The sequence below is a fragment of the Phodopus roborovskii genome, unplaced genomic scaffold (genome assembly GCF_943737965.1).
Source record: "Phodopus roborovskii unplaced genomic scaffold, PHOROB, whole genome shotgun sequence".
Taxonomy (NCBI): domain Eukaryota; kingdom Metazoa; phylum Chordata; class Mammalia; order Rodentia; family Cricetidae; genus Phodopus; species Phodopus roborovskii.
In genome coordinates this window covers 8,676,130-8,699,662 of record NW_026126470.1, presented here as the reverse complement: position 1 = coordinate 8,699,662, position 23,533 = coordinate 8,676,130, and the positions used below count along the sequence as shown (strand labels likewise).

General features: G+C 34.9%; 1 protein-coding gene across 3 annotated transcripts in view; it reads left to right on the top strand.

Moving 5' to 3' along the window:
- The window catches only part of Cadm2 (cell adhesion molecule 2), an 863,789-nt gene extending 857,700 nt beyond the window's left edge, over positions 1-6,089 (top strand). For all 3 annotated transcript variants that reach the window (XM_051191742.1, XM_051191739.1, XM_051191743.1), the window contains 2 exons: positions 3,946-4,071; positions 5,232-6,089. In XM_051191742.1, the coding sequence (XP_051047699.1) occupies positions 3,946-4,071; positions 5,232-5,350 (245 nt within the window). In that variant the 3' untranslated portion in view covers positions 5,351-6,089. The remainder of the gene's footprint in view (positions 1-3,945; positions 4,072-5,231) is intronic.
- The last annotated feature ends 17,444 nt before the right edge of the window (positions 6,090-23,533 follow it).

The following is a 23,533-nucleotide window of genomic DNA, read 5'->3' as shown; positions in this document are numbered from 1 at the left end:
AAAAAGAAAGACAACTGAAAGCAAATTATTTATAAAGTACAATACCATTTATTTTTAAATTATTTTTTATTTCAATTTAAAACTAATCTTATTTTACATACCAATCCCAGTTCTCTCTCCCTCCTGTCCTTCTATTCCCTGTGCTATCTCCACATCCCATCTTCCCATCCACTCTTCAAAGAGGGTGAGGCCTTGATGGGGAATCATCAAAGTCTGTCAAATCATTTGGGGCAGGACATAGACCCTTTCCTGTGTATCAAGACTGAGAAAGTATCCATCCATAGGGAGCGTTCTCCCAAAGCCCATTTATGCACAAGGGATAAATACTCATTTCTCTGTCAGAGATCCCATAGACTGCTCAAGCCCTCCAACTGACACCCACATTCAGGGGCCTGGTTTGGCTTTATGCTCTTTCCCCAGCTGTCAAATTGTGTTCCATGACCTCTCACCTGCTCAGATCAGGTGTTTCTGTGGGTTTCTCTGGCATGATCTTTACCCCTTTGTTCATCACTCCCCTCTACAACTGGATTCCAGGAGTTTGGTTCAGTGCTTAGCTGTGAATCTCTGCTTCTGTGTCCATCAGCTACTGGACGAAGACTCTAGAATGGCATTTAAGGTAGTGATCAATCTCAATTAGGAGAAGGACATTTAAGGTAGCCTCTCCATTATTGCTTAGATTCTTCTTTGGGGTCATCCTTGTGGATTCCTGGTAACTTCCCTAGTGCCAATTTTCTCCTTAAGCCCATAATGGTTCCCTCTATCCAGGTATCTTGCTCCCTCTCTGTCCTTCTCCCAACTCAACCTTCCTGATCCCTCATGTTCTCCTCCCAGGCTCCACTCCCCCTTCTCCCTTTCTCTCTCTCCTGCCTCCTTTCTGCCTTCCACCATGCTCCCAATTTATTCAGATCTTTTCCCTTGCTGGGGGAGTCGTGTCCATGTCAGTCTCTCTTAGAGTCCTTCGTGTTTCCTAGCTTCTCTTGGGTGGTAACATGAGCTTTCAAAACAGAACCTCTGAATGTGAAAGGCCCTGCCAGTGTTGCCTGCTATGACAGTAGTGTCTTCAAGAGTTCACTTTTGAGCTCATCACAGCCAAGCAGCTGCCCCAATGCTACCTTACAGCTCATCTAAATGAAAAAGTCAATATTCTCCACTGAGAATAGGATGAATCACCCACTAATGTAACCTATGTAAATGTCTACAAAGTGATGGAAGTGAAAAGTTTCTACACCTGATAACCAGCTCTGCCAATGCAGCAATCCAAATCAGACCAAATCAAACCGAATTAGAAAAAGCCCACATTTAATGCATACAAAGCTCCTGTCTCCCAGAGAGGAGAGGGGAAAGGAAGGCAGAAAAAAAAAAAAAAAAAAAAAAAACAAGTCTGGTTTCTGGCCCGGGGCGCAGGTTAAATACCCTGTGAGAGTGGTCTTGAGCATCTCTTGGTTTGGAGAGAGATAGGAGGGGTCTAGGGTGGAACCTCCACCATAACATTCCAGATACTTTGGTTATATGGATCCAGGGACTGGGGTGGAGCTTCCATCATAACAGTAAGAAACATGAGAAATGAAGGAGGATACAGACTTCCAAGGAAAAGACAGTAAGGTGTAAAAAAAAAAAAAAAAAACTTAAGGTAATTAACGACATTTCAAACACTGATTGTTAGGTAACTCAAGGATGCAAGATAAAGTGCAAGACCATACAATAAAGTGAGAAAAAGCAATTCATAACATAAAGGAAAAACTTAAGAAAGAAAACATAAAAAAAAGGAATCCAATGAGACATCTTCAAGTTAAAAAGTTCTAACTGTGAAACAGAGAATACAACTTTGTGAACTTTGATATAAGAGAAGACAAGAGAGAAAGTATGTTTGTGCTCTCTTGTTTTTCCTTTTCTTTTGAGGTCAATGAACTTTGCAATAAATATACAGATATTCAAATCCATATCAAATGCTAAAGGTAGCTGATATAGCAAAATTACCTGTTGTTTTTCTTGTCTTAAAAAGCTGAGCTATTTTGGCTTGAATGTATATCCTCTCAAGTACTTCAAGGCATGCAGTATTTTTTGTTTGTTTTTGTGTTTGTTTTATGTTTTTTGTTTTGTTTTGGTTTGTTTTTTGCATTAAAAACAAAGGAAATATGTGTTGTCAGAAATCTCTGCCTGAGTGTTGCCTTCCGATTACCAATATAGTGCTAACTTTTGTTTCCTTACCAAAAAATATGCTACCTGTTCACAAAGACAGCATAAAATCCCATAAAGTCAATGTTTTCAGCTAAGACTCATCTAAGATATTTAGGTGTTCACAGTTTTGTCATGTTGGGTACATGATCCAGCAGCAGCAGAGTGGCATGAAAAAGACAAGCTATGCATGAATACTCTTACACTCCATGCACAAGAGTGCATGAAGACAATTTAGCTCTCCATGTACAGGCATGGTATCCACTCAATTATCACTACCCCAACTTAAAATTAAATGGTAAATGGAAACTACTTGGGAAATCATGCCAGACTTGGATGCAAACATCCTTCAGCTTTGACAATATTGTTTCCTCTTTGCTTTCACCCTGTAAGGTTCTATTCCATGATGGCATTTGTGGTGGTACTGGGAAATATGACCTCCATTGGAGTGACACAGCTTTTATATTCCATTTCTTCTTCTTTGCCCTGAGTTTAGGGGTCTGTATGTTGTTCGAAGTTTTAAACACAGGTTGTTAGTTTTGTCTGGTTATGATTCTTTCACAGGACACTGGTTCCATTAAATATCATACTCCTAAATCTATTTGTCAGACACACATTTCTACAGCCACTCTTAGAGTGTGTATGTGTGTTTTTTTAAAGCATTAGTGCCAGCCATAACTGATTTGCTGCCTTTCTCCTTCCTCTGGATCCTGCCTCTAAAGTATAAGAAATCACATGAGATTGCAAGAAGACAGTCTGGAAAGGATGATCAAATGCTTTGTTCACCTTTGCCATTGACCTGAGAATTAATGCATTTTCTTACTCAAAGTCACATTGAGTTTTGTTCCTTGTCATGTGGATTACATAACTGATAATTTTCAAATATGTGAGTGTCCACATATCTAGAATTCTTTTGATGTTTTTATGTTTTCCAATAAAACCTTATTAACAGCAGAATGTAAAAGGTTCTTGATCCTTTTTTTTTCTAATCACTTTTTGGAAAACCACAAATCCAATAAACATTTAATTCTCAATGGTGTTTATTCATCTCTCACCTTCTGTCAACATTTCACAGGAGTGTAACCCTGTCACCAAAGTATATTACTCTCTTTCATCAAACGTACATTGTCTTCTGCCAAATCACTCTTTTCTCTCCTCCTCAGTACCTCTGATGAAATTATTTGTTATGACTGTCTAGATTTTGAAAATTGAGTTCCCTAAATTATTATTGTCAGATTTATTTTAAGACTTCTTCAGAGAAGGTATCAATCTTTAGAGCTTTAAATATTGCTTTTATAGTGATAAATATCAAATATTAAACCTGAAATTTTATATTACCATAATCTTATATTAAAATCCAAATCACATTTGGATTTTCCACATCTACACATTTATGGACACACATACAAACACACACACACACATACACAAATGTTTGTGTGTATACAAATATTTACTTTCAAATGTGAATATCAAGTAAAAATATCTAATGAAGAGCTTCATATGCTTCTTTTGATTCATGCTGTCTTTTCCTTAAAATATAAGCTCAATGGTAAAAAATATTATTTTGTGAAGTCTTATCTCCCCAGGGGTATCATGTGCTATAGCCAAACAATAAGTATTTGTTGAATGAGTGATTGAAATACTATAATTAATGCAATTTCATTTTTATATAAATATTTTATTTCAAAATGACTCATTCTAGTTACAGATCTGTATATAAGGAGAAAGTAACAGAATGATTAAAGAGTGTTCCTTGCTCTCTTGTAGATCCCAATTCTCTGGCTGGCCAGAATGGCCCTGATCATGCACTCATAGGAGGAATAGTGGCTGTAGTTGTATTTGTCACGCTGTGCTCCATATTTCTGCTTGGCCGATATCTGGCAAGACATAAAGGTGAGTAATTGTTAAAGAAAGCTCTCTTAGTTTTGATTTAAAAAAAAAAACATTGGAAACACTAATTTCATTCTGAAATCTTATAGGCACATATGTTTTTCCAGGGAGTGGATACAGAAATATAGAAAGACAGAGAGATTTAGAGACCAAAACCTTAAGTTGTTGCAGGGAAGCAATGATAATTGTTATCTCAAATGACTTAACATTAATTTTGTTAACATTAACTGTATTATTAGTAAATGCTGTGCTACCTTTAACAGCAGAAAATGAATTTCCACATTTGTATAAACAGACACCATGTGCCACCTACCAGACATTTATAGTCAGAAATTAGTGAGAGAGAAAAGTGTGTAATTTATGTTCTGCCACCTGAACCGCTGGCTCAATCTGGGAACTTTGGCCATTGTCTAAATGTGATTTTACTACACCTGTCTAATTGTGAGTAAAAATCAAGAAATGAATTGGAACAAAAATAGAAGGAAAGTCATATAATTTTGAAGCCAAAATTCAACTCTTAAGTATTTGGTTTAAAGTTTTGTTTATACATTATTGATAAACATTTAGCCTAATAGTCAACAAGTTATATTTTAATAAAAATATTTTACTTAAAATGGTATGAATTGTATTATATATTTACAATAGTCCAATCTAAGAATAATTGACACAGTTCAGTATGATTTTTTTCATGCCCAGAAGCATTTGAACAACACAAAACAGATTTTGTTATTTTTCTAAGCTGTTTTATTTGTTTTTTATTTATTTATTTGATATTTTTTTGTCTGTTGGGTTTTGTGTTTATTTTTAGTTTGTTTTCATTACTCAGTTTTGACTAAATCAGCAGAATAATGGTAAACATTTAGGATGAAAATTAATTGCATGTACCTTAATAAAGAGCACTGATTGCTTTAGCTGTATTTTCTTTATGGTTTTATCAATCTTTAAAGAAGTCAAAATTACATATTAATCATTCCATTCTCACTCTTTCCTTTAAATAATTGTATCACAGTTTCACTTGAAATACATATCTTTACAATGAGGAAAAATAGAATTTTAGAAGTTGGAATCTTGTGTCGCTTTTTATTTCTAAGCAAATACATCCTCAATGCTGGTTATTTTATAATGCCACGGGAACTATCATCATTGTCTTCCCATTTCTACAGGAACATATCTAACAAATGAAGCTAAAGGCGCTGAAGATGCTCCAGATGCTGACACAGCCATTATCAATGCTGAAGGCAGTCAAGTCAACGCTGAAGAGAAAAAAGAATATTTCATTTAAAATTCAGGCCACATGCTCTGAGTTTTACCTACCAGGCTGACTGCTGGAGAAAACTGGCAATCATCTTTCAGAAACCATTCCAATCATCCTCTACTACTTTTATTAACACCCATGCTGTACTGCTCTCAGTAGCCAGTGTATACCAACACTCAGCGGTTGAAAGCATCACCCTTTAATTACTGTACCATCCATAATGCAGGACATTTCTTCTTGCCTAAATTTGACACCATTGCTCTTTTAACATACAGTGCTTGAATATACAGCCTTAACAATGTTAATCATCTCACTGGGTCATGATATTGAGTTGTTTTTATACATTGATGAAATGTATGCAGAGCCCCACCCTTACATTTGTTTTCCTTTAAGTCATAGACTTTATTGGTTTGCCATTGGACAGTTTTCACAAGTCACAGGATTAGGTAATGGCCTAATGTGCTTCTGTTTAATCAAAGATTAGAGGTTTACAAACTATGTTTTCTACCTGTCTATCTTCCAGGATAACATGTTGTGGAAACATATGCCCTAGAAAACACAAACTGAAAACAGTGTAGTGTAGTTTCTGGAATGTTTGAGATTATATTGGTAACACTGTATCAAGTTGCTATTTTAAAATTTAGTGTTTGATACAGGCACCATGTGTATGGATTATAATCATGACATGACACCTTATATTATTATATAGATCCTACCACTAGGTTATTGTAGCTTCATTTACCAATAAATTATTACAAACATTTAACTGCTTCGGGAATCATAAAGATTTCATTCATTTCTCTATTTGATTCTATAATTTATTTGCTCCATGAAGATTCACCTGTAAACAAAACTGAAGTAGGGCACAATTTTGAGACATTTTAGTATCTGTATATAGTGCATATAATAAATCCAATTAAACATTATTTGATACATATTTAACGTTTTTGGCTGTAGGTTATTCAGTCATAAGTACACATTTTCTAACGTCCATTATATCCCTTTAGATATTACTTAAACTGATATTATAAGTAGATAACATGTATTAGTATTTTTGTCTGTATGTCTTAGCATTGTCAACAAATTTTTCTAGTTCTTGTTAATTTTTATTTGTTATACAATGGAAGCACAATGTTACAAGGAAAGGTAATTTTAAGCTAACAACCAGTGCACAGCCTCAGGTTTTAAATCACAACCACAGTTGAATAATAACCTAAATAAAAATAAAAAAAAAACCTCTTAGTTTGATAAAAAAAAAAAGACCTTATACATTTTAATTTGGCAGTTTCAGGGCTGCTTAAGTATGTTGATTTGCCAAAAAGAAAGTGTTTAGGATATGTTTTCTGTGTAAATGAACTAATTCTTTATATTAAATTCCTGTCTATGCATTCTGTGAGGTACAAATTTATGGAACAGTGAGAGATAGAAAGCCCCTGCCATGCTCTTAACTCCAAGGTGAAAGTCTCTTTCTCCGAATTATTTTGAAATTTTGGTGTAGTGAACTATTACAAAATTCTGTAATCTTAAATATGACACAGTCAATATAAAGTCTTATTTCTTTGGGTGAGATATAATATTGCTAGACTAGTTTTCATTTATTCATTTCGTTAAATTTATTCACAGCTAAATAATGAAATCCAGTTAGATTAAAACTTATTTTCCCATTTGCAAGCACTGCACCTTTAAGAAAAAAAACAATATTACAATATGGTAGCTGTATATGTGATGTCTGACAGCATGATGGCCTAGAGTTTTAACAATACCTTGGAATTTATTTGGGGGGAGCAAGAATGACTGAGTACAACATCCTGTGTTAGTATCAAATGGAAGACAAGGGTGCTGTATATTAGAATATCTATCAGAAACTATCAAACTTTTAAGGAAAATGTTAGAATTTTAAAGTTTTTTTTAATTGTGTAGCATTTATCCTGTTGATTTCTTACAAAAGAAAAAGGACGATGTCAGTCAAGCAGCACTTTTTCAAAATATACAGAACATAAATAATATGATGTGGTTGAGTGTTAACATAATAAATCATATACAGTATGACATTTTAAGGAAATAAGTCTGCATTGATGTGATTGCATGCTTGTTTTTACAGTTCACTCCATACCATCTGTGGAAAAATGCAATAATATGTTAATATAGTATGGTAGTTTGAGAGAATCAGGTAGGTGCCTCTAGACACATTGAAACTAGAATAGGTCTATAAACTGCTCATATCTTTCAAAGCATAATCTTTAGAAAGACTCCATACAGCAAAATTCATCCTGTTAGTACAAAATGGAAAGGTCCTTATTGCTAAGTATGTTGTATAACTGCATCATCAATTACTATTTAAAGCCTAATTTCAGGATACATTTGCAAAATTACTACTCTTCATCGATGCTGTATTTACATCCTTCTTCATCTATATCCTACTGGGCTCCAACTGCTAAATTTGTTACCTAAATAACACAATTATTATTTATAGCACGTCAAAATTAGAAATTCAAGATTGTTTGACTCTCAAAACATTTGACTCTTTTAACCCTTCCAATAAATAAACCCCTTAGAACTTGTTAAAAGAAAACCACTGGCAGATAAAAGTTTGTGGGCTCTAATCAAATGATTTTCCATTAACCATAGCTAGTTTGATTGAATATCATTTCCTGCCATGGGAAAAAAATGTATTGAAAGGTTATTTGATTATCACTAAAGGAAATAAGTTACAAAAATTCTGGTCATTCCCCTTTCCAGCAAATAAAAAAAAATGAGATAACATTTCTAAATTGGACTCATGTCAACTGAGAAGCCTGAAATACACACAGTCATATGCACATGGAGCCACTTTCTTTCTCTGCCAAAGAAGTTCAGTAGATAGGGGACACAAGGAAGGGGTATGTGCACATACTCCTCAGGGCCTACGATCATCATTTGTTTAAAAAAGAAGTTCCTCTCTGCCAGAAATGTTTACAGTGTGCATTTTTTTGTCCTCCATCAGAAATACCTACCCAGCATTCTTCTTGTCTTCTTTTCCTTTTTGAATGTTCTGAGGAGAATGGTTCCCAAAATTAGGGGAAATAAAGGATAAGTCTGAGTGCAATAGAAAAGACAAAATATTCCGTTGGAATATTGGTGTGTGTGTGTGGTTGTGTGTGTGTTTGTGTGTGTGTGTGTATGTTTGCATTTGTTTGTTTGTATGTGCATGCATGTGTTTGCGTGTGTGTGTGTGTGTGTGTGTGTGTGTGTGGAGAGAGAGAGAGAGAAAGTATAAGAGAGAGAGTATTTAAGAGAAGAGAGTTTTAAAATAAAAACACAGAGAAAGAGATTCCAATTTCTTTTCTATTACCAGAAATTACAAGAAGCAATTTAAGGAACCTGATATTGTGATTTAATCTAGAAACTGGATGATTTCATTAGAGATGTTTAGTCTTTCATACAAACTACAATTAAATCCTCTAATAGAGAAAGAAAAACAACTTTCCTGATTATAGCAAAGAAGCTAACACCTCATTTATTTTGTTTGGGTTTTTTTGTTGTTGTTGTTGTTTGTTTTTGTATGAAAAAGTACAAATATTCAATTAAAAAGGCAGGTTCATTTGTAGTTATGTATTCATGATTGTAACAGCATTGAGATTCCATATAGGCACACGTACAGCAGCTGTTTGACAGTAATGGCTTCTTCCATGTAATATAGCAGTTATTGTGTGATTTAGTGCCACTTATTGCAAAGTGTTACTAATGGGCACATTGAAAATGTTTTTCCTTCCCGACCACTTAGACATAAGTATAATTAATATGAAAATATAAAATTCCCCACTTCTGCAGTTGTGGGAATAAAGCAAGGATCTTCATACTGTACTTAAACCTTTCCATGGTATTTTAGTTCCAGAAACAATTTGGGAAAATGTCCAATTTTATTTCCTTTAGCAAATGGTAATCTGCGATGGATACAGAAAATGAAATGATACATCGGTGATCACAACTGAAATAAGTTAAAACCCTAAAGAAAATTACAGATGAGTAATGCTTTTTGTTAAGTGGCACCAAGTACACACTAAAAACTATGCAAAATATAGGTAACTACAGTGTCTGTACATGTAAGTATCTTGTACTAGCTGTGTATGGATGTCGGAAAACCATGTAATTATAATATGCATTTTGAATTCTGGGAAAGAGGAAATCTTAGTGTAGATAATATAATTTGTTTTGAAATACACATTGGCAATATTGAAATATACTCAGTGCAATATCTTTAATTCTATTGCTGGATATTTAATGCAAAGGGATTTAAAATACTCTTAAACAAGATCCAAGAGTTTGCTAATTCACCACTAAAATATTAAAGCACTAACAACAACAAGATTTTTTTTTCTTACTTAATTATTGAGGTAACAGAGGAAATTCTTTTGGTTTAAAGTTGAACATTACTGCAGAGAAATTTGACATTCTTCAGCTTTCTTTGAAATATGTGTGCTTTAAATAATAGATTGAAGTACTTTGATTAGGAGTATAAATTTATTCAAAGAACATAGGGATATTTAGAAGTTAAAGACGCTTATATTTTAATGGGGAAATCCTCTCTCTTCTGTACTCACCTTTGTCTCCCTGTCACAACCCAAACATGCCCTTTGTACTTCTATATACCCTTCCAAAGGCAGTGGATTGAAAGCAGCAAGATAATAAAGAAAGTTAAACGGCACAGTATTTATAAATGGGTACTAAAATCATCAGCATTTTTATGTATTAAGATTACTATTGAATGCAATAGTTATTGGATATAGCTGGTAATTTCTCTGCCATGCATACTTACAATAATTCTTCTACCTCTCACTTTTAACATGGGCTAAGATACTTCAATATAAATAGAGGAAGTAAATATTTACAAGATATCCCAGGAAGCATCATTTTGGGACTTTCATAACAATGCACTCCCCACTCCCTGGGAAATCTCAAAAGCCAACTTCTTGTAGTGTATTCTATGGTGTATGGATATGCGTTTGTTTAGCTTCTCTATCATTAGCTTCATATAGGTAACTTGGTGAGGACAGGTCTTTCCATGCCTAGTTAATATTTTGCCGTTATGTAAATGTAACTTTTAAAAAGTGATTTTGCAATCCAATCTGATATTTGATTTCATCTTTAAAGTGTAACAATTTCTTGAAATTCAATGCTGTGTTTTTAAGTACAAATCATGTATATGATTTAATTTCCAGAGAAGTATTATCTATATATAAACAAAATTAATTATCTTAGAACTGCCTCCTTATGAACAAATAACCCCAAATACTTAAAAATATTGCCTCAAACGCCCACTTTTTCTGCCTAGGCATTACATGAACTTTTCAATGATGTAATTTAAATATGTTAAAATAAAATGCCATTTTATGAGCTTATTTTCCTTTAGGAAAAATAGATTACATAAATTTATGAAATTAAAATGGTGAATCTATAAAATATGCTTAAAGTTAAAGTAAGATATTTCTATGTTATGTGGTTATGTTATAAATAATGTTTGCTTTAGTCTTCACCATCTTTTCCATATATATGTACATATACATATATATGTATATATATGAAATGTGTGATTATTTTGAAGAAAATGGGCCCAAATGTGAAAAAGATGTAAAGAAAACACTATACCCCCTTGGAAATATGCTGTATATTTCAAAGATGTTAAGTTAAAAGACAAGTGACAATTGCAGGGGCACAAGAAAATTCTACCAGGGCTCAGCACTTAAGCACTTTTTCCCACATCCAGGGTCAAAGCAGTAGCGATTCCTACATGGACTTTTAAGTGCAGCATGAAATGCAGCATTACACAAACACACAGTACTGTCAAACCTCAGATGCGTTCTTTCTTTAGATGCTTTCCCTTGTACATGATCCTATTAGACATGTTTTTATATTTCCTGATAGTGAAAGTCATGGGCAATAAAATACAATGGTTGAAAGCAGTAGTCACTAATCGGTTAAAGACAAGTACAAATGTAAACAGAGTTGTTATATTTCTCTGCTTTGGTTTTCTCTGTAGTTCTGGTGTGTTGACTGAATCTCATAAATAGAACAAAAAAGCAATCTAGAAGTTTTCGAAGCTAGTAATATTGCTCCTTATAAATATGTAACATTTTAATCTTTTTACAGACTTATTTCTCTGTACTCACTGTACGTGTTGTAGATTCAATGATGCAATGGACTAGTGACCCAAGGGTTTCTGAGTTTGGAATGGCATCTCTTTTCTTCATATTTAGTTGTTAATCAGTATTTCTGAATTGGTTGTGTAGCTTTTTATTCCACCATAAATATTACTTAAAGAAAGCTCCATTCTTATCATAAATATTTCAGTGTAAACAACCTTGCCATATTAAAAAAAAATTTAAAGACTTATCTCTGAAAACAGTGTTCAGAAAAGCAGGTGTTCCCAGATATGTAGCTTCAAAAATAGTGTTCTATATATATATATGACATGAAATCCATATCTTTTGGAAGGGTATACTTTTGACAGCATTAACACATATTTTGTGCTGTGAAGATGATCCAACAAAATGAAGCATATTGCATAGAAAACAAACACAATTATTGAATCTACTCTTATCATGAACATTGTCACAAAACAAAATGCATATTGTAATATTCAGTACATGACACTTGCATGTTGATATGCCTATATACTTACAAAGTATTCAATGTGTACTGAGTGGCACTTCAAATATGTCATGTACAACTCTTATAAACATGCCTACAGGGTTCCCATTTACACTCCATCCTTTCAGTAAAGTATCCTCAGAAAAAAAAGTTGGCTGATAAGTATGGTAAAAAAATAAAATTTAAATTTTAGTTATCTGTTGGACTTTACTGAACTGTTTCTTCCTTTAGTTCATCTTAGGCTTGAGAGCACATATTGAGTAAATGAACTTGCTTTTCCCCAGTGAAAGGTCACAGAAAATGTGGTGAAACATCCTATGTTATGCTAAATACATAATCTTATATCACTTCTCAATTGCATAGCATATCCCATTTTAAGTTTCCTCGAGAACGTAAACATTTATTGTAAACTTCCAAAGGGACCTTTTTCTTTTTAAAAAATGACAGTTACTTAAAAAATAAATATTATCTTGCTGAGATACCATTTACTCATTACCCCGTGAAATGTATGAACCTTGTAATATGCTGGCTAAGGGTTAAAAAAGTGTCACTGACATAAAGAATTTTGCTTGAGATTGCCAATGTTCAAACGTTGTAAAGGTAATTTTACATCTACTTATTTGTGTTTACTAATGTTGACTAGGAACAGAAGCAAAAATATCTAAAACAATTTCTTCTTATTGCCACACTCTAACCAATCATATTTCAACTACCTAAGATAATGCAATTAATACATCCTAAGCTTATAACAATAAGAATTTGAGATAAGCTTTTAAATTCATGGAAGATTTTCTTTGTGTCTTTGGAAGTTCACTTACCATGAGGTATTTTGTAGTCTACTTTAAATAACAGATTTTGTTATACAGGGTAAGCCAAAGGCTGTACAAGAATTAGTGCCATTGGGTCTGATATTTGTGTTGGACCATGAAATATTCCATTAAAATTTGTCTGTAAATACAAGGCAAGATTTTGTATCTGGTTCATTTTTATTAAATATCATATTATTTTCCATTTATATTTTTTTTCAGCAAAAGAAGAGATGCAATATTGGAAATTTGAAACTTTCTTAAAGATCATATTCTATATACCCGAAAGGCAATGAGGCAATTTACAGGGCAATATTCGTAAAAGTTTATTTATAGTGATGCCTACCATATTCATCCATGTGAGCTCTACATCAATAACCACATGATTCCCATAATTCCCAAATGGATAAATTTGTTATAGTGGCAAATTTAATTCTCACAATTTTTAATGGCACTAATTAATTAAAATTTTCAAACTAAAAAATTATAATACAATTCATGAAGAATATTTGTTGTTTCACCTGTCCTTAATTCTGTAATTGTTTTGGTACATGAAAGAGGCTTTACAATATAAAGAAAAAAAAAAATATATATATATATATATATATATATATATATATATTTGATGTGTTTTGAAACTGAAACATTCTCAGAATAGTTTAAATTCTGAAAACTATTTCAATACACTTCTTGGTAAAATTGGAAACTTGAAGACGTCAAAGGAGAAAAACAATTCTATACTTGCATTTAAATACCATTCAGTGCTACTTTAGGCTGCATATTATTTAACCAAAAGGTAACCTAAGAACACTTCCTATAGGCCAAATTAGTTTACTTCATGAATTATACCAAAAAGCTAAACAGAATACTTTATGCTTTGACCTCTAAAACTCATTAATACAATAAGATTATCCTTCCAATGTAGATAAATAAAGTAATTTAAAAAAATAGATTTTGAAACAATTTTCAAAATTGAAGAAAACTAGAAAACCAAAACATAAACTTGTCTTTCAAACACTATGTAATCTTAAACACACTTATTATTGTGTTTCTTAGGCTAACTTTTTAAATAGATCATAGTCATAAAGGCTTTATTATAGTGAAAAACTATGAACTTTAGTCGTCTTCTAAGGAGTGGCCATTGCAACAATCATATTCAAGACATTATTGAAAGTATGAAAATACATTTCAAATCTATTTATTGGTAGTAATACACATCTTTATACATGAGGCAGATATATCAAACAAATGAAGGATTTCAGAAACACAATATTGTCTCATAGAGTGGTACACACCCACTTTAAAGACTGAGAATGGGGTGTTTAGACTTTAAGTACAGCCCAGGCAAGGCAACAGACTGAACCCAGGCTGAAAGGAAGGAAAAGAAGATAGAGATGAAAGGAAAGCAAAAGACAGAACAAGGCATTGTCATATAACTCAGAGATGACACACAACAGGAAATGCTCCAAGCACTGTTAACTCTATGAATTATTGCTGATAACATGATGTTGCAGTATAAAAGTCATTCTAAGACTTGCAAAACATAACTAAATAACTTGATAGGTGAAGGATTTATGCTTTTTTCCAGCTACAAATTACGAGCATCAAGAGATGGATGCTGTTTTAGTATACTTGGAGATAAAAAGAGGATTAGAAAACATGTAAAGTTAAGTTAGACCTATTTTGTCATTTTTCCAAAAAAATAGAAACACATTTCAACATGTCTCTAACAAAATCAGAGAACTTTGTGAAACTTGACAATGTACATAGATCCTACAGGCCTGTATCCATAAGACTAGGATGTAGTTATCTAAAGACTTCAACTTATACTGAACAACCAAAGAACTTAATGTTTATTTGCTTCCAAATGTATCCTTACATCTTAGATTTTTCCATTAAAACATAAAACTTTCAATTTTGCAGCTTGTACTATGAAACATCTCCAAGCTCTTCTCTCAAGGTATGTATTGTCCCTAAGCACAAAATAACACAGAACCTGCCTCAGAGACTACAGATTCCTTCCAAAATTAGGAAATGCAGATGCTGTTTTGAGATCTGATCTTGAGTCTAGGTTTCCATGCTAAACTGATGCAGTAAAAAGAAAATAGACATTATTATACATTAAATTGAAATAAACTCCCAAGTCACACCAGGAACTCCAGGCTGAGACTCCTCCTTAGCCTTGCACCAAACATCAAGTCCCCAGCTATACCTGGCTGCCACTGATTTGCAACTCCCTCAGATGTCTACTGCTTTCCCAGAGACAAATTAAAACTATAATTTTCCTAGTAAAAGATAATTTTGAAAAGATACTTGAAGCTAATATTATATCTTACAAAAGGGCACACTTAAATTAAAGGTCAGAAGGCTATTTAGTAGGAATTGGAGGGCTTGAATATGAATACAACTGCTCAAGTGCATTGCTTCTCTAACTGTAATTTGTACCAGTGGGCACACACAAATTCTTTGTCTCCTTCCCCGTTGTTGTTTATAAGATATTCTTAGCAGCATCCATTAGACATAGAATTAATCTATGTTACTGGAATTTGAGAATGACAAGTACAAGCTTTTATGATTCTGCACAGAACTGTCCTCACTAATGAGTGATTAAAATACCACCATAATACCCTTTGAATAAATCTGTGAAAAGGATAAAGGAGTATTTGGAGAGTAGGATAACTAAGGTGATAACTGAATGAATGAGCTGAGAAAGCTTTAGATAATGTTAAGTTAAAAATCCTCAGGGGGTTACTTTGTATTTATGACCTTGAGATAGTGCATCACTAAGTTGCCCAGGATGTTCTTGAACTTGTTATATAAGGCTTCTGCTTCCAATACCTGTGATTATAACCTGGTTGTAGTAGGCCCTCCTGAAGCTTTAGTTCTAATTGTAGAAAGATTCATTAATTGAGTCTGTTATTCAGTACTTATTGTTGTAATTTAAGAAAAGCAGTGTGTAAGAGAGAAAAATGACATGAGACAGGGTTCAAGCAGAGTTTTTTTTTTTTTTTCCAATTAGGGAAGGGGAGGGGGAAACCGGCCTCTGGAGAGAGGAGCAGCAGGAGATAGGAGAGAGGGGGGGGCAGAGAGAGAGGCAGAGAGAGGGAGAGAAAAAAGAGAAAGAGAAGAATAAGAGGTGGTCAGGGCCCTTTTAAAAGGGAACATAGTGAAAATGCACAGGTAGTGATTTAGTGGCTGCAGCTGAGGGCATATCCTGTCAGAACCCAAAGGACAGGCCAGTAAAAATGCCTAAATACTAACACTTACCATCTGAGTTGATCTCATTGTCAGTGATCAGCAATATTCACAGGATCCCAGGCTCTGAGAGAGACTCCGTATGTGGGACTTAGTGCCTGTCAGTGGCCTTGAAGATCATAATTTAACCTCTGACTTCATGTTTGTAAGAGAAGTCTGAGCAGCCAACTAGGCCTGTTCTGAGCTTTCCCCTTCATGAGATGTTCGGCATCTCACTGCCTTTCTCCTGAGTACGTACTCCATTCGTGCCTAGCAAACACAGCCAATCAGGGAATTCTGCTTAAGTGTGAGAGGTTTGTATCAATATATGTTGTCCCCACACATGCCAAAATAGGGCTTGGATTTTGTGAAGATCTTTACTTACTCTGTGTGTAATTTTATATCCATAATATTTCAAAACTTTATATCCATAATAGCACAATATTATCGAACAAAAAGAAACAAACAAAAAGCACAGAATAAACAACAAAAATGAAAAGGTGAGAGGAATTGAGAGAATTACCTGGAAAGAAAGGAAAATACCTTTTTCTGATTTTTGAACAAAGCATGTCACAATTTCACTGTGGGTTGTTCTCACAAATTCTGTTTATGGTCTTGTTTCCCAGTGTAATAACATTTGTTACAATAACCTATCTTTGTAACAGTTGAGAAAATAATCTATTGCTTTAAAAATTACATTCAAATATCTATCTATAGGTGCCTTGATTGAGTGGATGTAGCGTAGGATATGAAATAATATCTTCCTATTTCTCTTCTAGTCCTTCTCCTCCTTTACTTCTTATTCTTCATTTGTTTGCCTGCGTTTGGTTTGTGCATCACGTTGTTAATCTTTCCTCTTTTATATTTATCAAAACTCACACAAATCATTTCACTGATTCAAGACCTTAAGTCAAGACTTACTTGGATACTTTAACAGTCATCTACTTCCTGTGTGATCTAACCAGTGTGAACAGCAAATCAATTGACATAATGAGCAGTGGATACTACATCCCTTCTTTTTAAAATAGATAATCCAAATAGCACACACATAAATAGTCAAATGCTATTTAATCCCGTTTATATCAGTGGCTGTTTGAAATTTTAGAATTGTTCTAGAGGAAATCAGATTAATGCATCATGGTTGACAGGGCTAACTAACAAGATAACAATGCAGGACTAATAAATTTAAAACTAAGGTTCAGGTCTCAGCAGGAAAGAGTACCTTATGCCAAGCTTGACAGTCCAAGTGCAATCTACAAGACATTACAAAGTCAAGGGAAAAAGAAACCCCAGCAACTTCACTGACTTGTACACAAAAGCATTGCACTTGCATGTGCGCACACGTACAAACACACACACACACACAATAAATAAATAAATGAAAATTTAATTCTTTTTTCAAAAAGAAAAGCCATGCTATAATCTTGACAAACCTTTAAAATAAAAACATAAATAATAAATAGCTGTAATTAGCATTACACCTTACCACAGAAACATTTCTGGTCTAGAACTCCTCCACTTACTGAAAAATAGAACAGCAATGAAATATACCTTAAAAATAAATAAAAAATAACACATTATTGTTTCCCTTTATGGTTGAAATCTGGTGTTACTTCACTTCATTATCAAAATACAACCTTGCACACTTAGGAAATACCCAGTACTGAATATCTGGTATCATTAAGATTAAAGAAACGCTAACAAGATTTTATTCATTTCCATCTAACACATAAGAATAATTCTTAATATTTTCAGAGAAAAGCACACGCAGGAATCTTTGTAATTTGCACTGCCTTTCAATTTAGATATTCTGTTCCTTTTCTCCTTTATCATACAGTATTCTTAAAGTATTGCATTCCATAAATACCTCATATTACATTCTTTGGTTTTTGAACAAGAACACTAAAATACTAAAGCATACAAGGTCAGTCTCTTGATACAATGACCATCCAGTAATGATAACGACCCTCCTATGTTTTATAGAGTATAGGAAGATAACAGCAAAGAAAAACCACAACAGTTTATATATAATTGCCAAATTTAACAAGTGTCGAGGCCACTTATACAAGGAAAAGAAGTACAAAAATAGAATTACCTGCCCTTTGGGGGAGGTGTGTTCTTCGGTGGAAATATTTGAGCAGCTATTTTAATGAATTGACAGATATTAGCCCAGGGAGAATAGAGAAAACACATCTGAAGGTAAGAAGACAACAAATGCCAAGGGCTGAGGCCAACTACCAGCAATAAACAGCAAAACGGATGCCAGAGAGAGGAACTTTGACATTTACACAAATTTGTTTTATCCCAGGCATGGCTTACTGAATACTAGCAAAGTGTGTGTAAGGAACTTTAAGATGGAGTCTTCGTGGGAGAAGAGAATCTATACTGATTTGGGGGGCAGGGGTGGTAGATATACAGGTGTGAAACCCAGTAGCGTTGTCAGACAACGTGGGGATTACCAATTTCATGAAGCTGCTATCACACTTGGGTTCAAAAGAAACTGGGCATCTTTGTCTTGTTCACCTGGCACACAGAGTACATCCTGCTCACTTGGCAGAGCAGTATCGACAACTCAATGGCAGGTTTGACCTTAGCGTCACTTGTAGACACATTCACTGTGTACTGAAAGCCATTGAGAAGCACCCTACAGGATCTGGTCCTGGGAGCAAAGGAAGTTCAACTGCTGGGCTGCTATGTAAGGAACGAGATAAGGGCTCCCCCGAAGAAGAGAGGTGCTGTAGTCTGTTCAGATCATAACAACATGCCTTAGATGGAAAAATGTGCAAACAGTGCATTGGGGGCTCACAGTGTGGGGATTCTGCAGATTCACCGTGGGATCTAGGCTCACAGTTTCCCACCTGCTGCACTGGTGCTGTTTTCTTTTATTTTTTTTCCTTTTCTAATTTTTTTTAAATTTAAATTAGGAACAAGCTTGTTTTACATATCAATCCCAGTTCCCAAACCCTCTTGTCCTCCCCTATTCCCTCCACAAAACCCATTCCATCTTCTTTCTGCTCCCCAGGGAGGTTGAGGCCTTCCATGGGGGATCTTCAAAGTCTGTCATATCAGACACATGGGCCCTCCCCCATGTGTCTAGGCTGAAAGAGTATGAGTAACCCTCTATGAGGAATGGGCTCCCATAGTCCATTCGTATACTAGGGATAAATACTGATCCATTACTAGAGGCCCCATACTGTCCAATCCTCCTAACTAACACCCACATTAAGGGTGTCTGGGTTGGTCCTATGCATGTTTTCCAGCTATCAGTCTAGGGCTCTATGGGCTCCCCCTTGTTCAGGTCAGCTGTCTATGTGGGTTTCTCCAGCCTGGTCTTGATGTCTGTGTCATCACTCCTCCCTGTCTGCACCTGGATTCCAAGAGTTCGGCTCAGTGTTTAGCTGTGGGTGTCTGCTTGTTTCCATCAGCTACTAGATGAAGACCACAGGATGGCATACAAGGTAGACATCTCATTATCAGGGAAGGGAATTTAAGGTAGCCTCTCCACTGTTGCTTAGATTATTAGTTGGGTCATCCTTGTAGGTCTCTTGACATTTATGGTGCTGTGTTTTCACCCAAAGCGTGAAGAGGTAAAGGTGCTGCTTCTGGCAGCCTTGATAAGGCCACGAATCCCATTCCTAGTGGATCTGCCCTTGTGGTTTGAGCTCATCTCCAAAAGATCTGTTTCATAACGCTGTTTAGAGGAAGTGTCAGACAGAAAGAAAAGACCCTGCTTCCTCCATACCATTTGGGACACAAGATATCCATATGTCCACATGCTCTTGCAAAAATGTCACAATCAGTGAGTGGCCAGTTAACACTTCTCTGTAGCACACTGGGTGTGCTATTTTCTATCCAGGAAAGACTGAGAAACACCCTTTGAGTTAAGATTCTCCCTGCATTAAAGAAGACCAGCCTAAGACAAAATGCACCAAGAAATCCAAGAAATGTGACACACGTAAGCCAAGATAAGGAATGGGAGAACAATTGTCCCCAAGATGGTATAGTGTGTGTGTGTGTGTGTGTGTGTGTGTGTGTGTGTGTGTGCTGCAGGTTCCCTTACTTTCTCAGGACAAGCCCCACATATTCACTGCTGATTCTGTGACTTCAAAATCTGGAGGCACTGTTTCTGCACCTTCCTTTTCCCATAGCTTTCCTCCACAATGGTGTCAGCATCATAAGCTTGCATCTTCCCTATTAAGTTTGCACTATCTCCCTGACTCCAGCAAACAGTCCCTGAGTTCCCTTCTGTGTTGTTCTTAGATTCCTTTATGCATGAGACAAAGAATCACGAAAGAGACTCAGTTCCTCTAGATCCCAGCCACACTACTAATATAGGGAATCGTAGTTAACGTATTAATTCCAGAACAAAGTCCCCTTCAGACTATAGCAAGTGGAAAAGTGTGGTTTCTTTCCTTCTCTGCCCTCTAGTATCTTGGAGGCTAGCTGAGAAAGACTTATAGCAGAGAAGGAATTTCCAGCACTTCACCTCACATGCTTGAGAGGTGAAAATCAGTCACCATGGTCATTCTTTGGTGGTGGGAAACATAACAGAAATATGATTAACCCCAAGTTCTTGAGGAATATTCATAGATTTGAATCAGTCTTCAAACAATAAAATATTAAAGCATAATAGATTTCAAATTACTAGATACTTTAGATTGCACAGTATACATTTCAAACTCTTGTTTTTATTTTATTCTGTCTGTTAAACTGTGTTTGACTATTTTAACAAGTCCTCATATGCCCTTTTTTATGAGATTTTACTTATTTGTGATGATGTGTATGGTTTTTTTCTTTAGCCTCTGTGCACTCCTGTTCATGACATCAGTGCAGTGTCCGCAGAGGTGAAGAACAGAGTTCCATTCTGTCCTCAGCTGCTGAGTGAGTGTTAAGAATCTGACGCAGGTCTGCAAGAAGAGCAAGCAGTGCTTTTATCTGCTGAGCCTTCTCTCCATCCTACACTTTAAATTATATTCAGGCAATAAATGATGTTATATAGATAAACTCTTCCAAAGATTTGGTGATATGTCTCAGAGCTTAAGTGGGGGGTGGGGAGGGGAGAATATTTGTTTACAAGAATTGAGTAGAAGAGATGCCTTTTAGCCAAACCATGTCCTACTCTCACAGTCTACAGAAGCTCTCAAGAAATTATTGGTCAATAGCCATGAAAAGAAGAGTGGATTGGATGAAGTTTCTAGAAAATAAGATGGAACAATCACTAGATATTCCAGAAGAAATGAGAGTATTGCAAAAATGAAAGAGAAAATAATTTCCAGGCTGAGAAAAGGCAAACACAGAGACAATCATGACTGTGGCATGGTTTACTGACAAACAAAAAGGTTTATATCATATTTTTGTAAAGAACTCAAGGCAACAAAACTAATGAGTGATTCTAGCTTCAGTCTTTACAATAACTATCTGCTGGTTTTTAGAGGGCAGAGTAATGAAGCTGCTGCTGTTTTAGTAGTCAGCGAATGCTTTCCACTCGGCAACTTCATGGAATCTATTAGCATACTATGGACACATATTATTATATCATTAGCTATATATTAATGCAAAATTTCATAACATTTTAACCCAGAAATATTTCACAACAGAAAATAGGATAAAGAAGAAGAGGAAAAGGACATTTGGTAATTTATTTAATATGCATTGTGTTTTGTTCTTACAGGGAAAAATAATCTGTATCATTGAACTCTATCAAAAGTTTTGAGACAGAAAAATTACATTTTTTTGGTCTACAATGACATAGCTTAGGAACTGCTACATGTAAAATTTAGAATCACTATCTCTAAAGATTTGTAATCTTTACACATTTTGAAGGTACCTGCTGATTTATAGGTGTGTGTGTGTGTGTGTGTGTGTGTGTGTGTTGTGTACAAGTAAATTCAGATGTCTTTGGAGGTCGAAAGGGGGTATTGGAGGGAGCAGCTCTTTGTGAGCCCCCTGACACTGTGCTGAAACCAAATTCTTGGTAGCTTCTACAAGAATAATGCTTTCTTAGCTGCTGAACCATCTCTATGGTCCCTGCTCTGGGTTTCTAGAGATAAGATTTAACTCTGTAGCTTAGGCAAGCCTAGAACCTAGGGTCTCCATGCCTATGTCTCCTCAAGTCTGCTCTTGCAAGCATGTGGTGGTCCACCCATATTTCATGTTTTTATAAGGGCATTATTTGATAAAGGAAAGAATAAATTAAGGAGAAATCCATAGAAAGCAGAGGTGTAGATGTGCCTAATACTGCCTTCCATTCTATTTTCCTGCTTTTTATAGAGATAATCTCACCTCCAGAACAACAGTTCATATGCCTTAACGACCTATTACTTATTAAATGCATTACTTGACAAACCCACAACCCTCAGAGGAACTTTCATTATCCTCATTGGAGTATGATGCTGTTCTTAATAATTTTCAGTGCACTTGACTTCTAAGTGTGGAAGCAACGGAAATTTCCATTAAGTTTGAACGTATTTACATGAAAAAGATTGGGTTGTTATGCAAGAGTGTAGCATGCACTGCATTTCTAACTACAAGGCAGAAATTATGAGTGTCTAAAAACTTGGGAGCGGCTCAATAAATATTTTCAGGTTGTTAATTTTGTTGACAGTATTAATAATCTATTAATTCAGTGTTCACTGAGTATCTGCTGGTTATCAGATACTCCTATACTGTTTATAATGCCTTTATAATTGTTTGAGAAGATAAACCTTACATTCATTATTGCCAAGATAAAGAATGCATAACACAAAATATATTCTCTTCATATTGTGATCAGATATACATATGGGAAGTTTGCAAAATATTTTTTGAGTGAATACATGTATATACACACACACACACACACACATACACACACACACACACACACACACACACACACACACATATATATATATATATAATAGAATTTTGCTATTTATAAGAGGTTCTGTTTCAATACCAAATAATCCAAACTATCCAAACTGGTTTTTATGAGGTAATATTCCTACCTCATTCTAGCAAGTATTGAGATCTCAAGTGTGAATCTTCACACCAGGTGGGAAACAACAGTTAACTGGCTGGGAATTAAAGAGCTTTACTGAATGTATAGCTTTCTAACAACAGCTAGAGCTTAGAAAGAATGAGACATAGGAGATTTTGGAGGCAAAGTTGTTCAATTTATGTGAGCTGCCAAGTGAATACTTCAAAAACAAAATCTCTGCTGTATTTGAAGAAAGACAAGGAAGCACTTGATTGCATAAAGAAAGATATAGAGGAAGTGATTCAGGGAGACAAGACAGTACTAGAAGAAACATTCTAAAGGAATTTTTCCAATTATTTACTTTTTTATTTAATTTTTTCTTTGAAACATGGCTTCTCTGTATCGCCTTGGCTTCCCTGTAACACACTCTGTAGAGTAAAGTGCACACAAACTCACAGAAATCTGACTGCAGCACCACTGCCAGGCACATTCTGGTGGAACAAAGCTGTTTCCTTGTTTTTTTTTTTTTTTTCATTTCTTTTTTTTAATTATTATTATTTTACTTCATTATTTTTTATTTTCCAT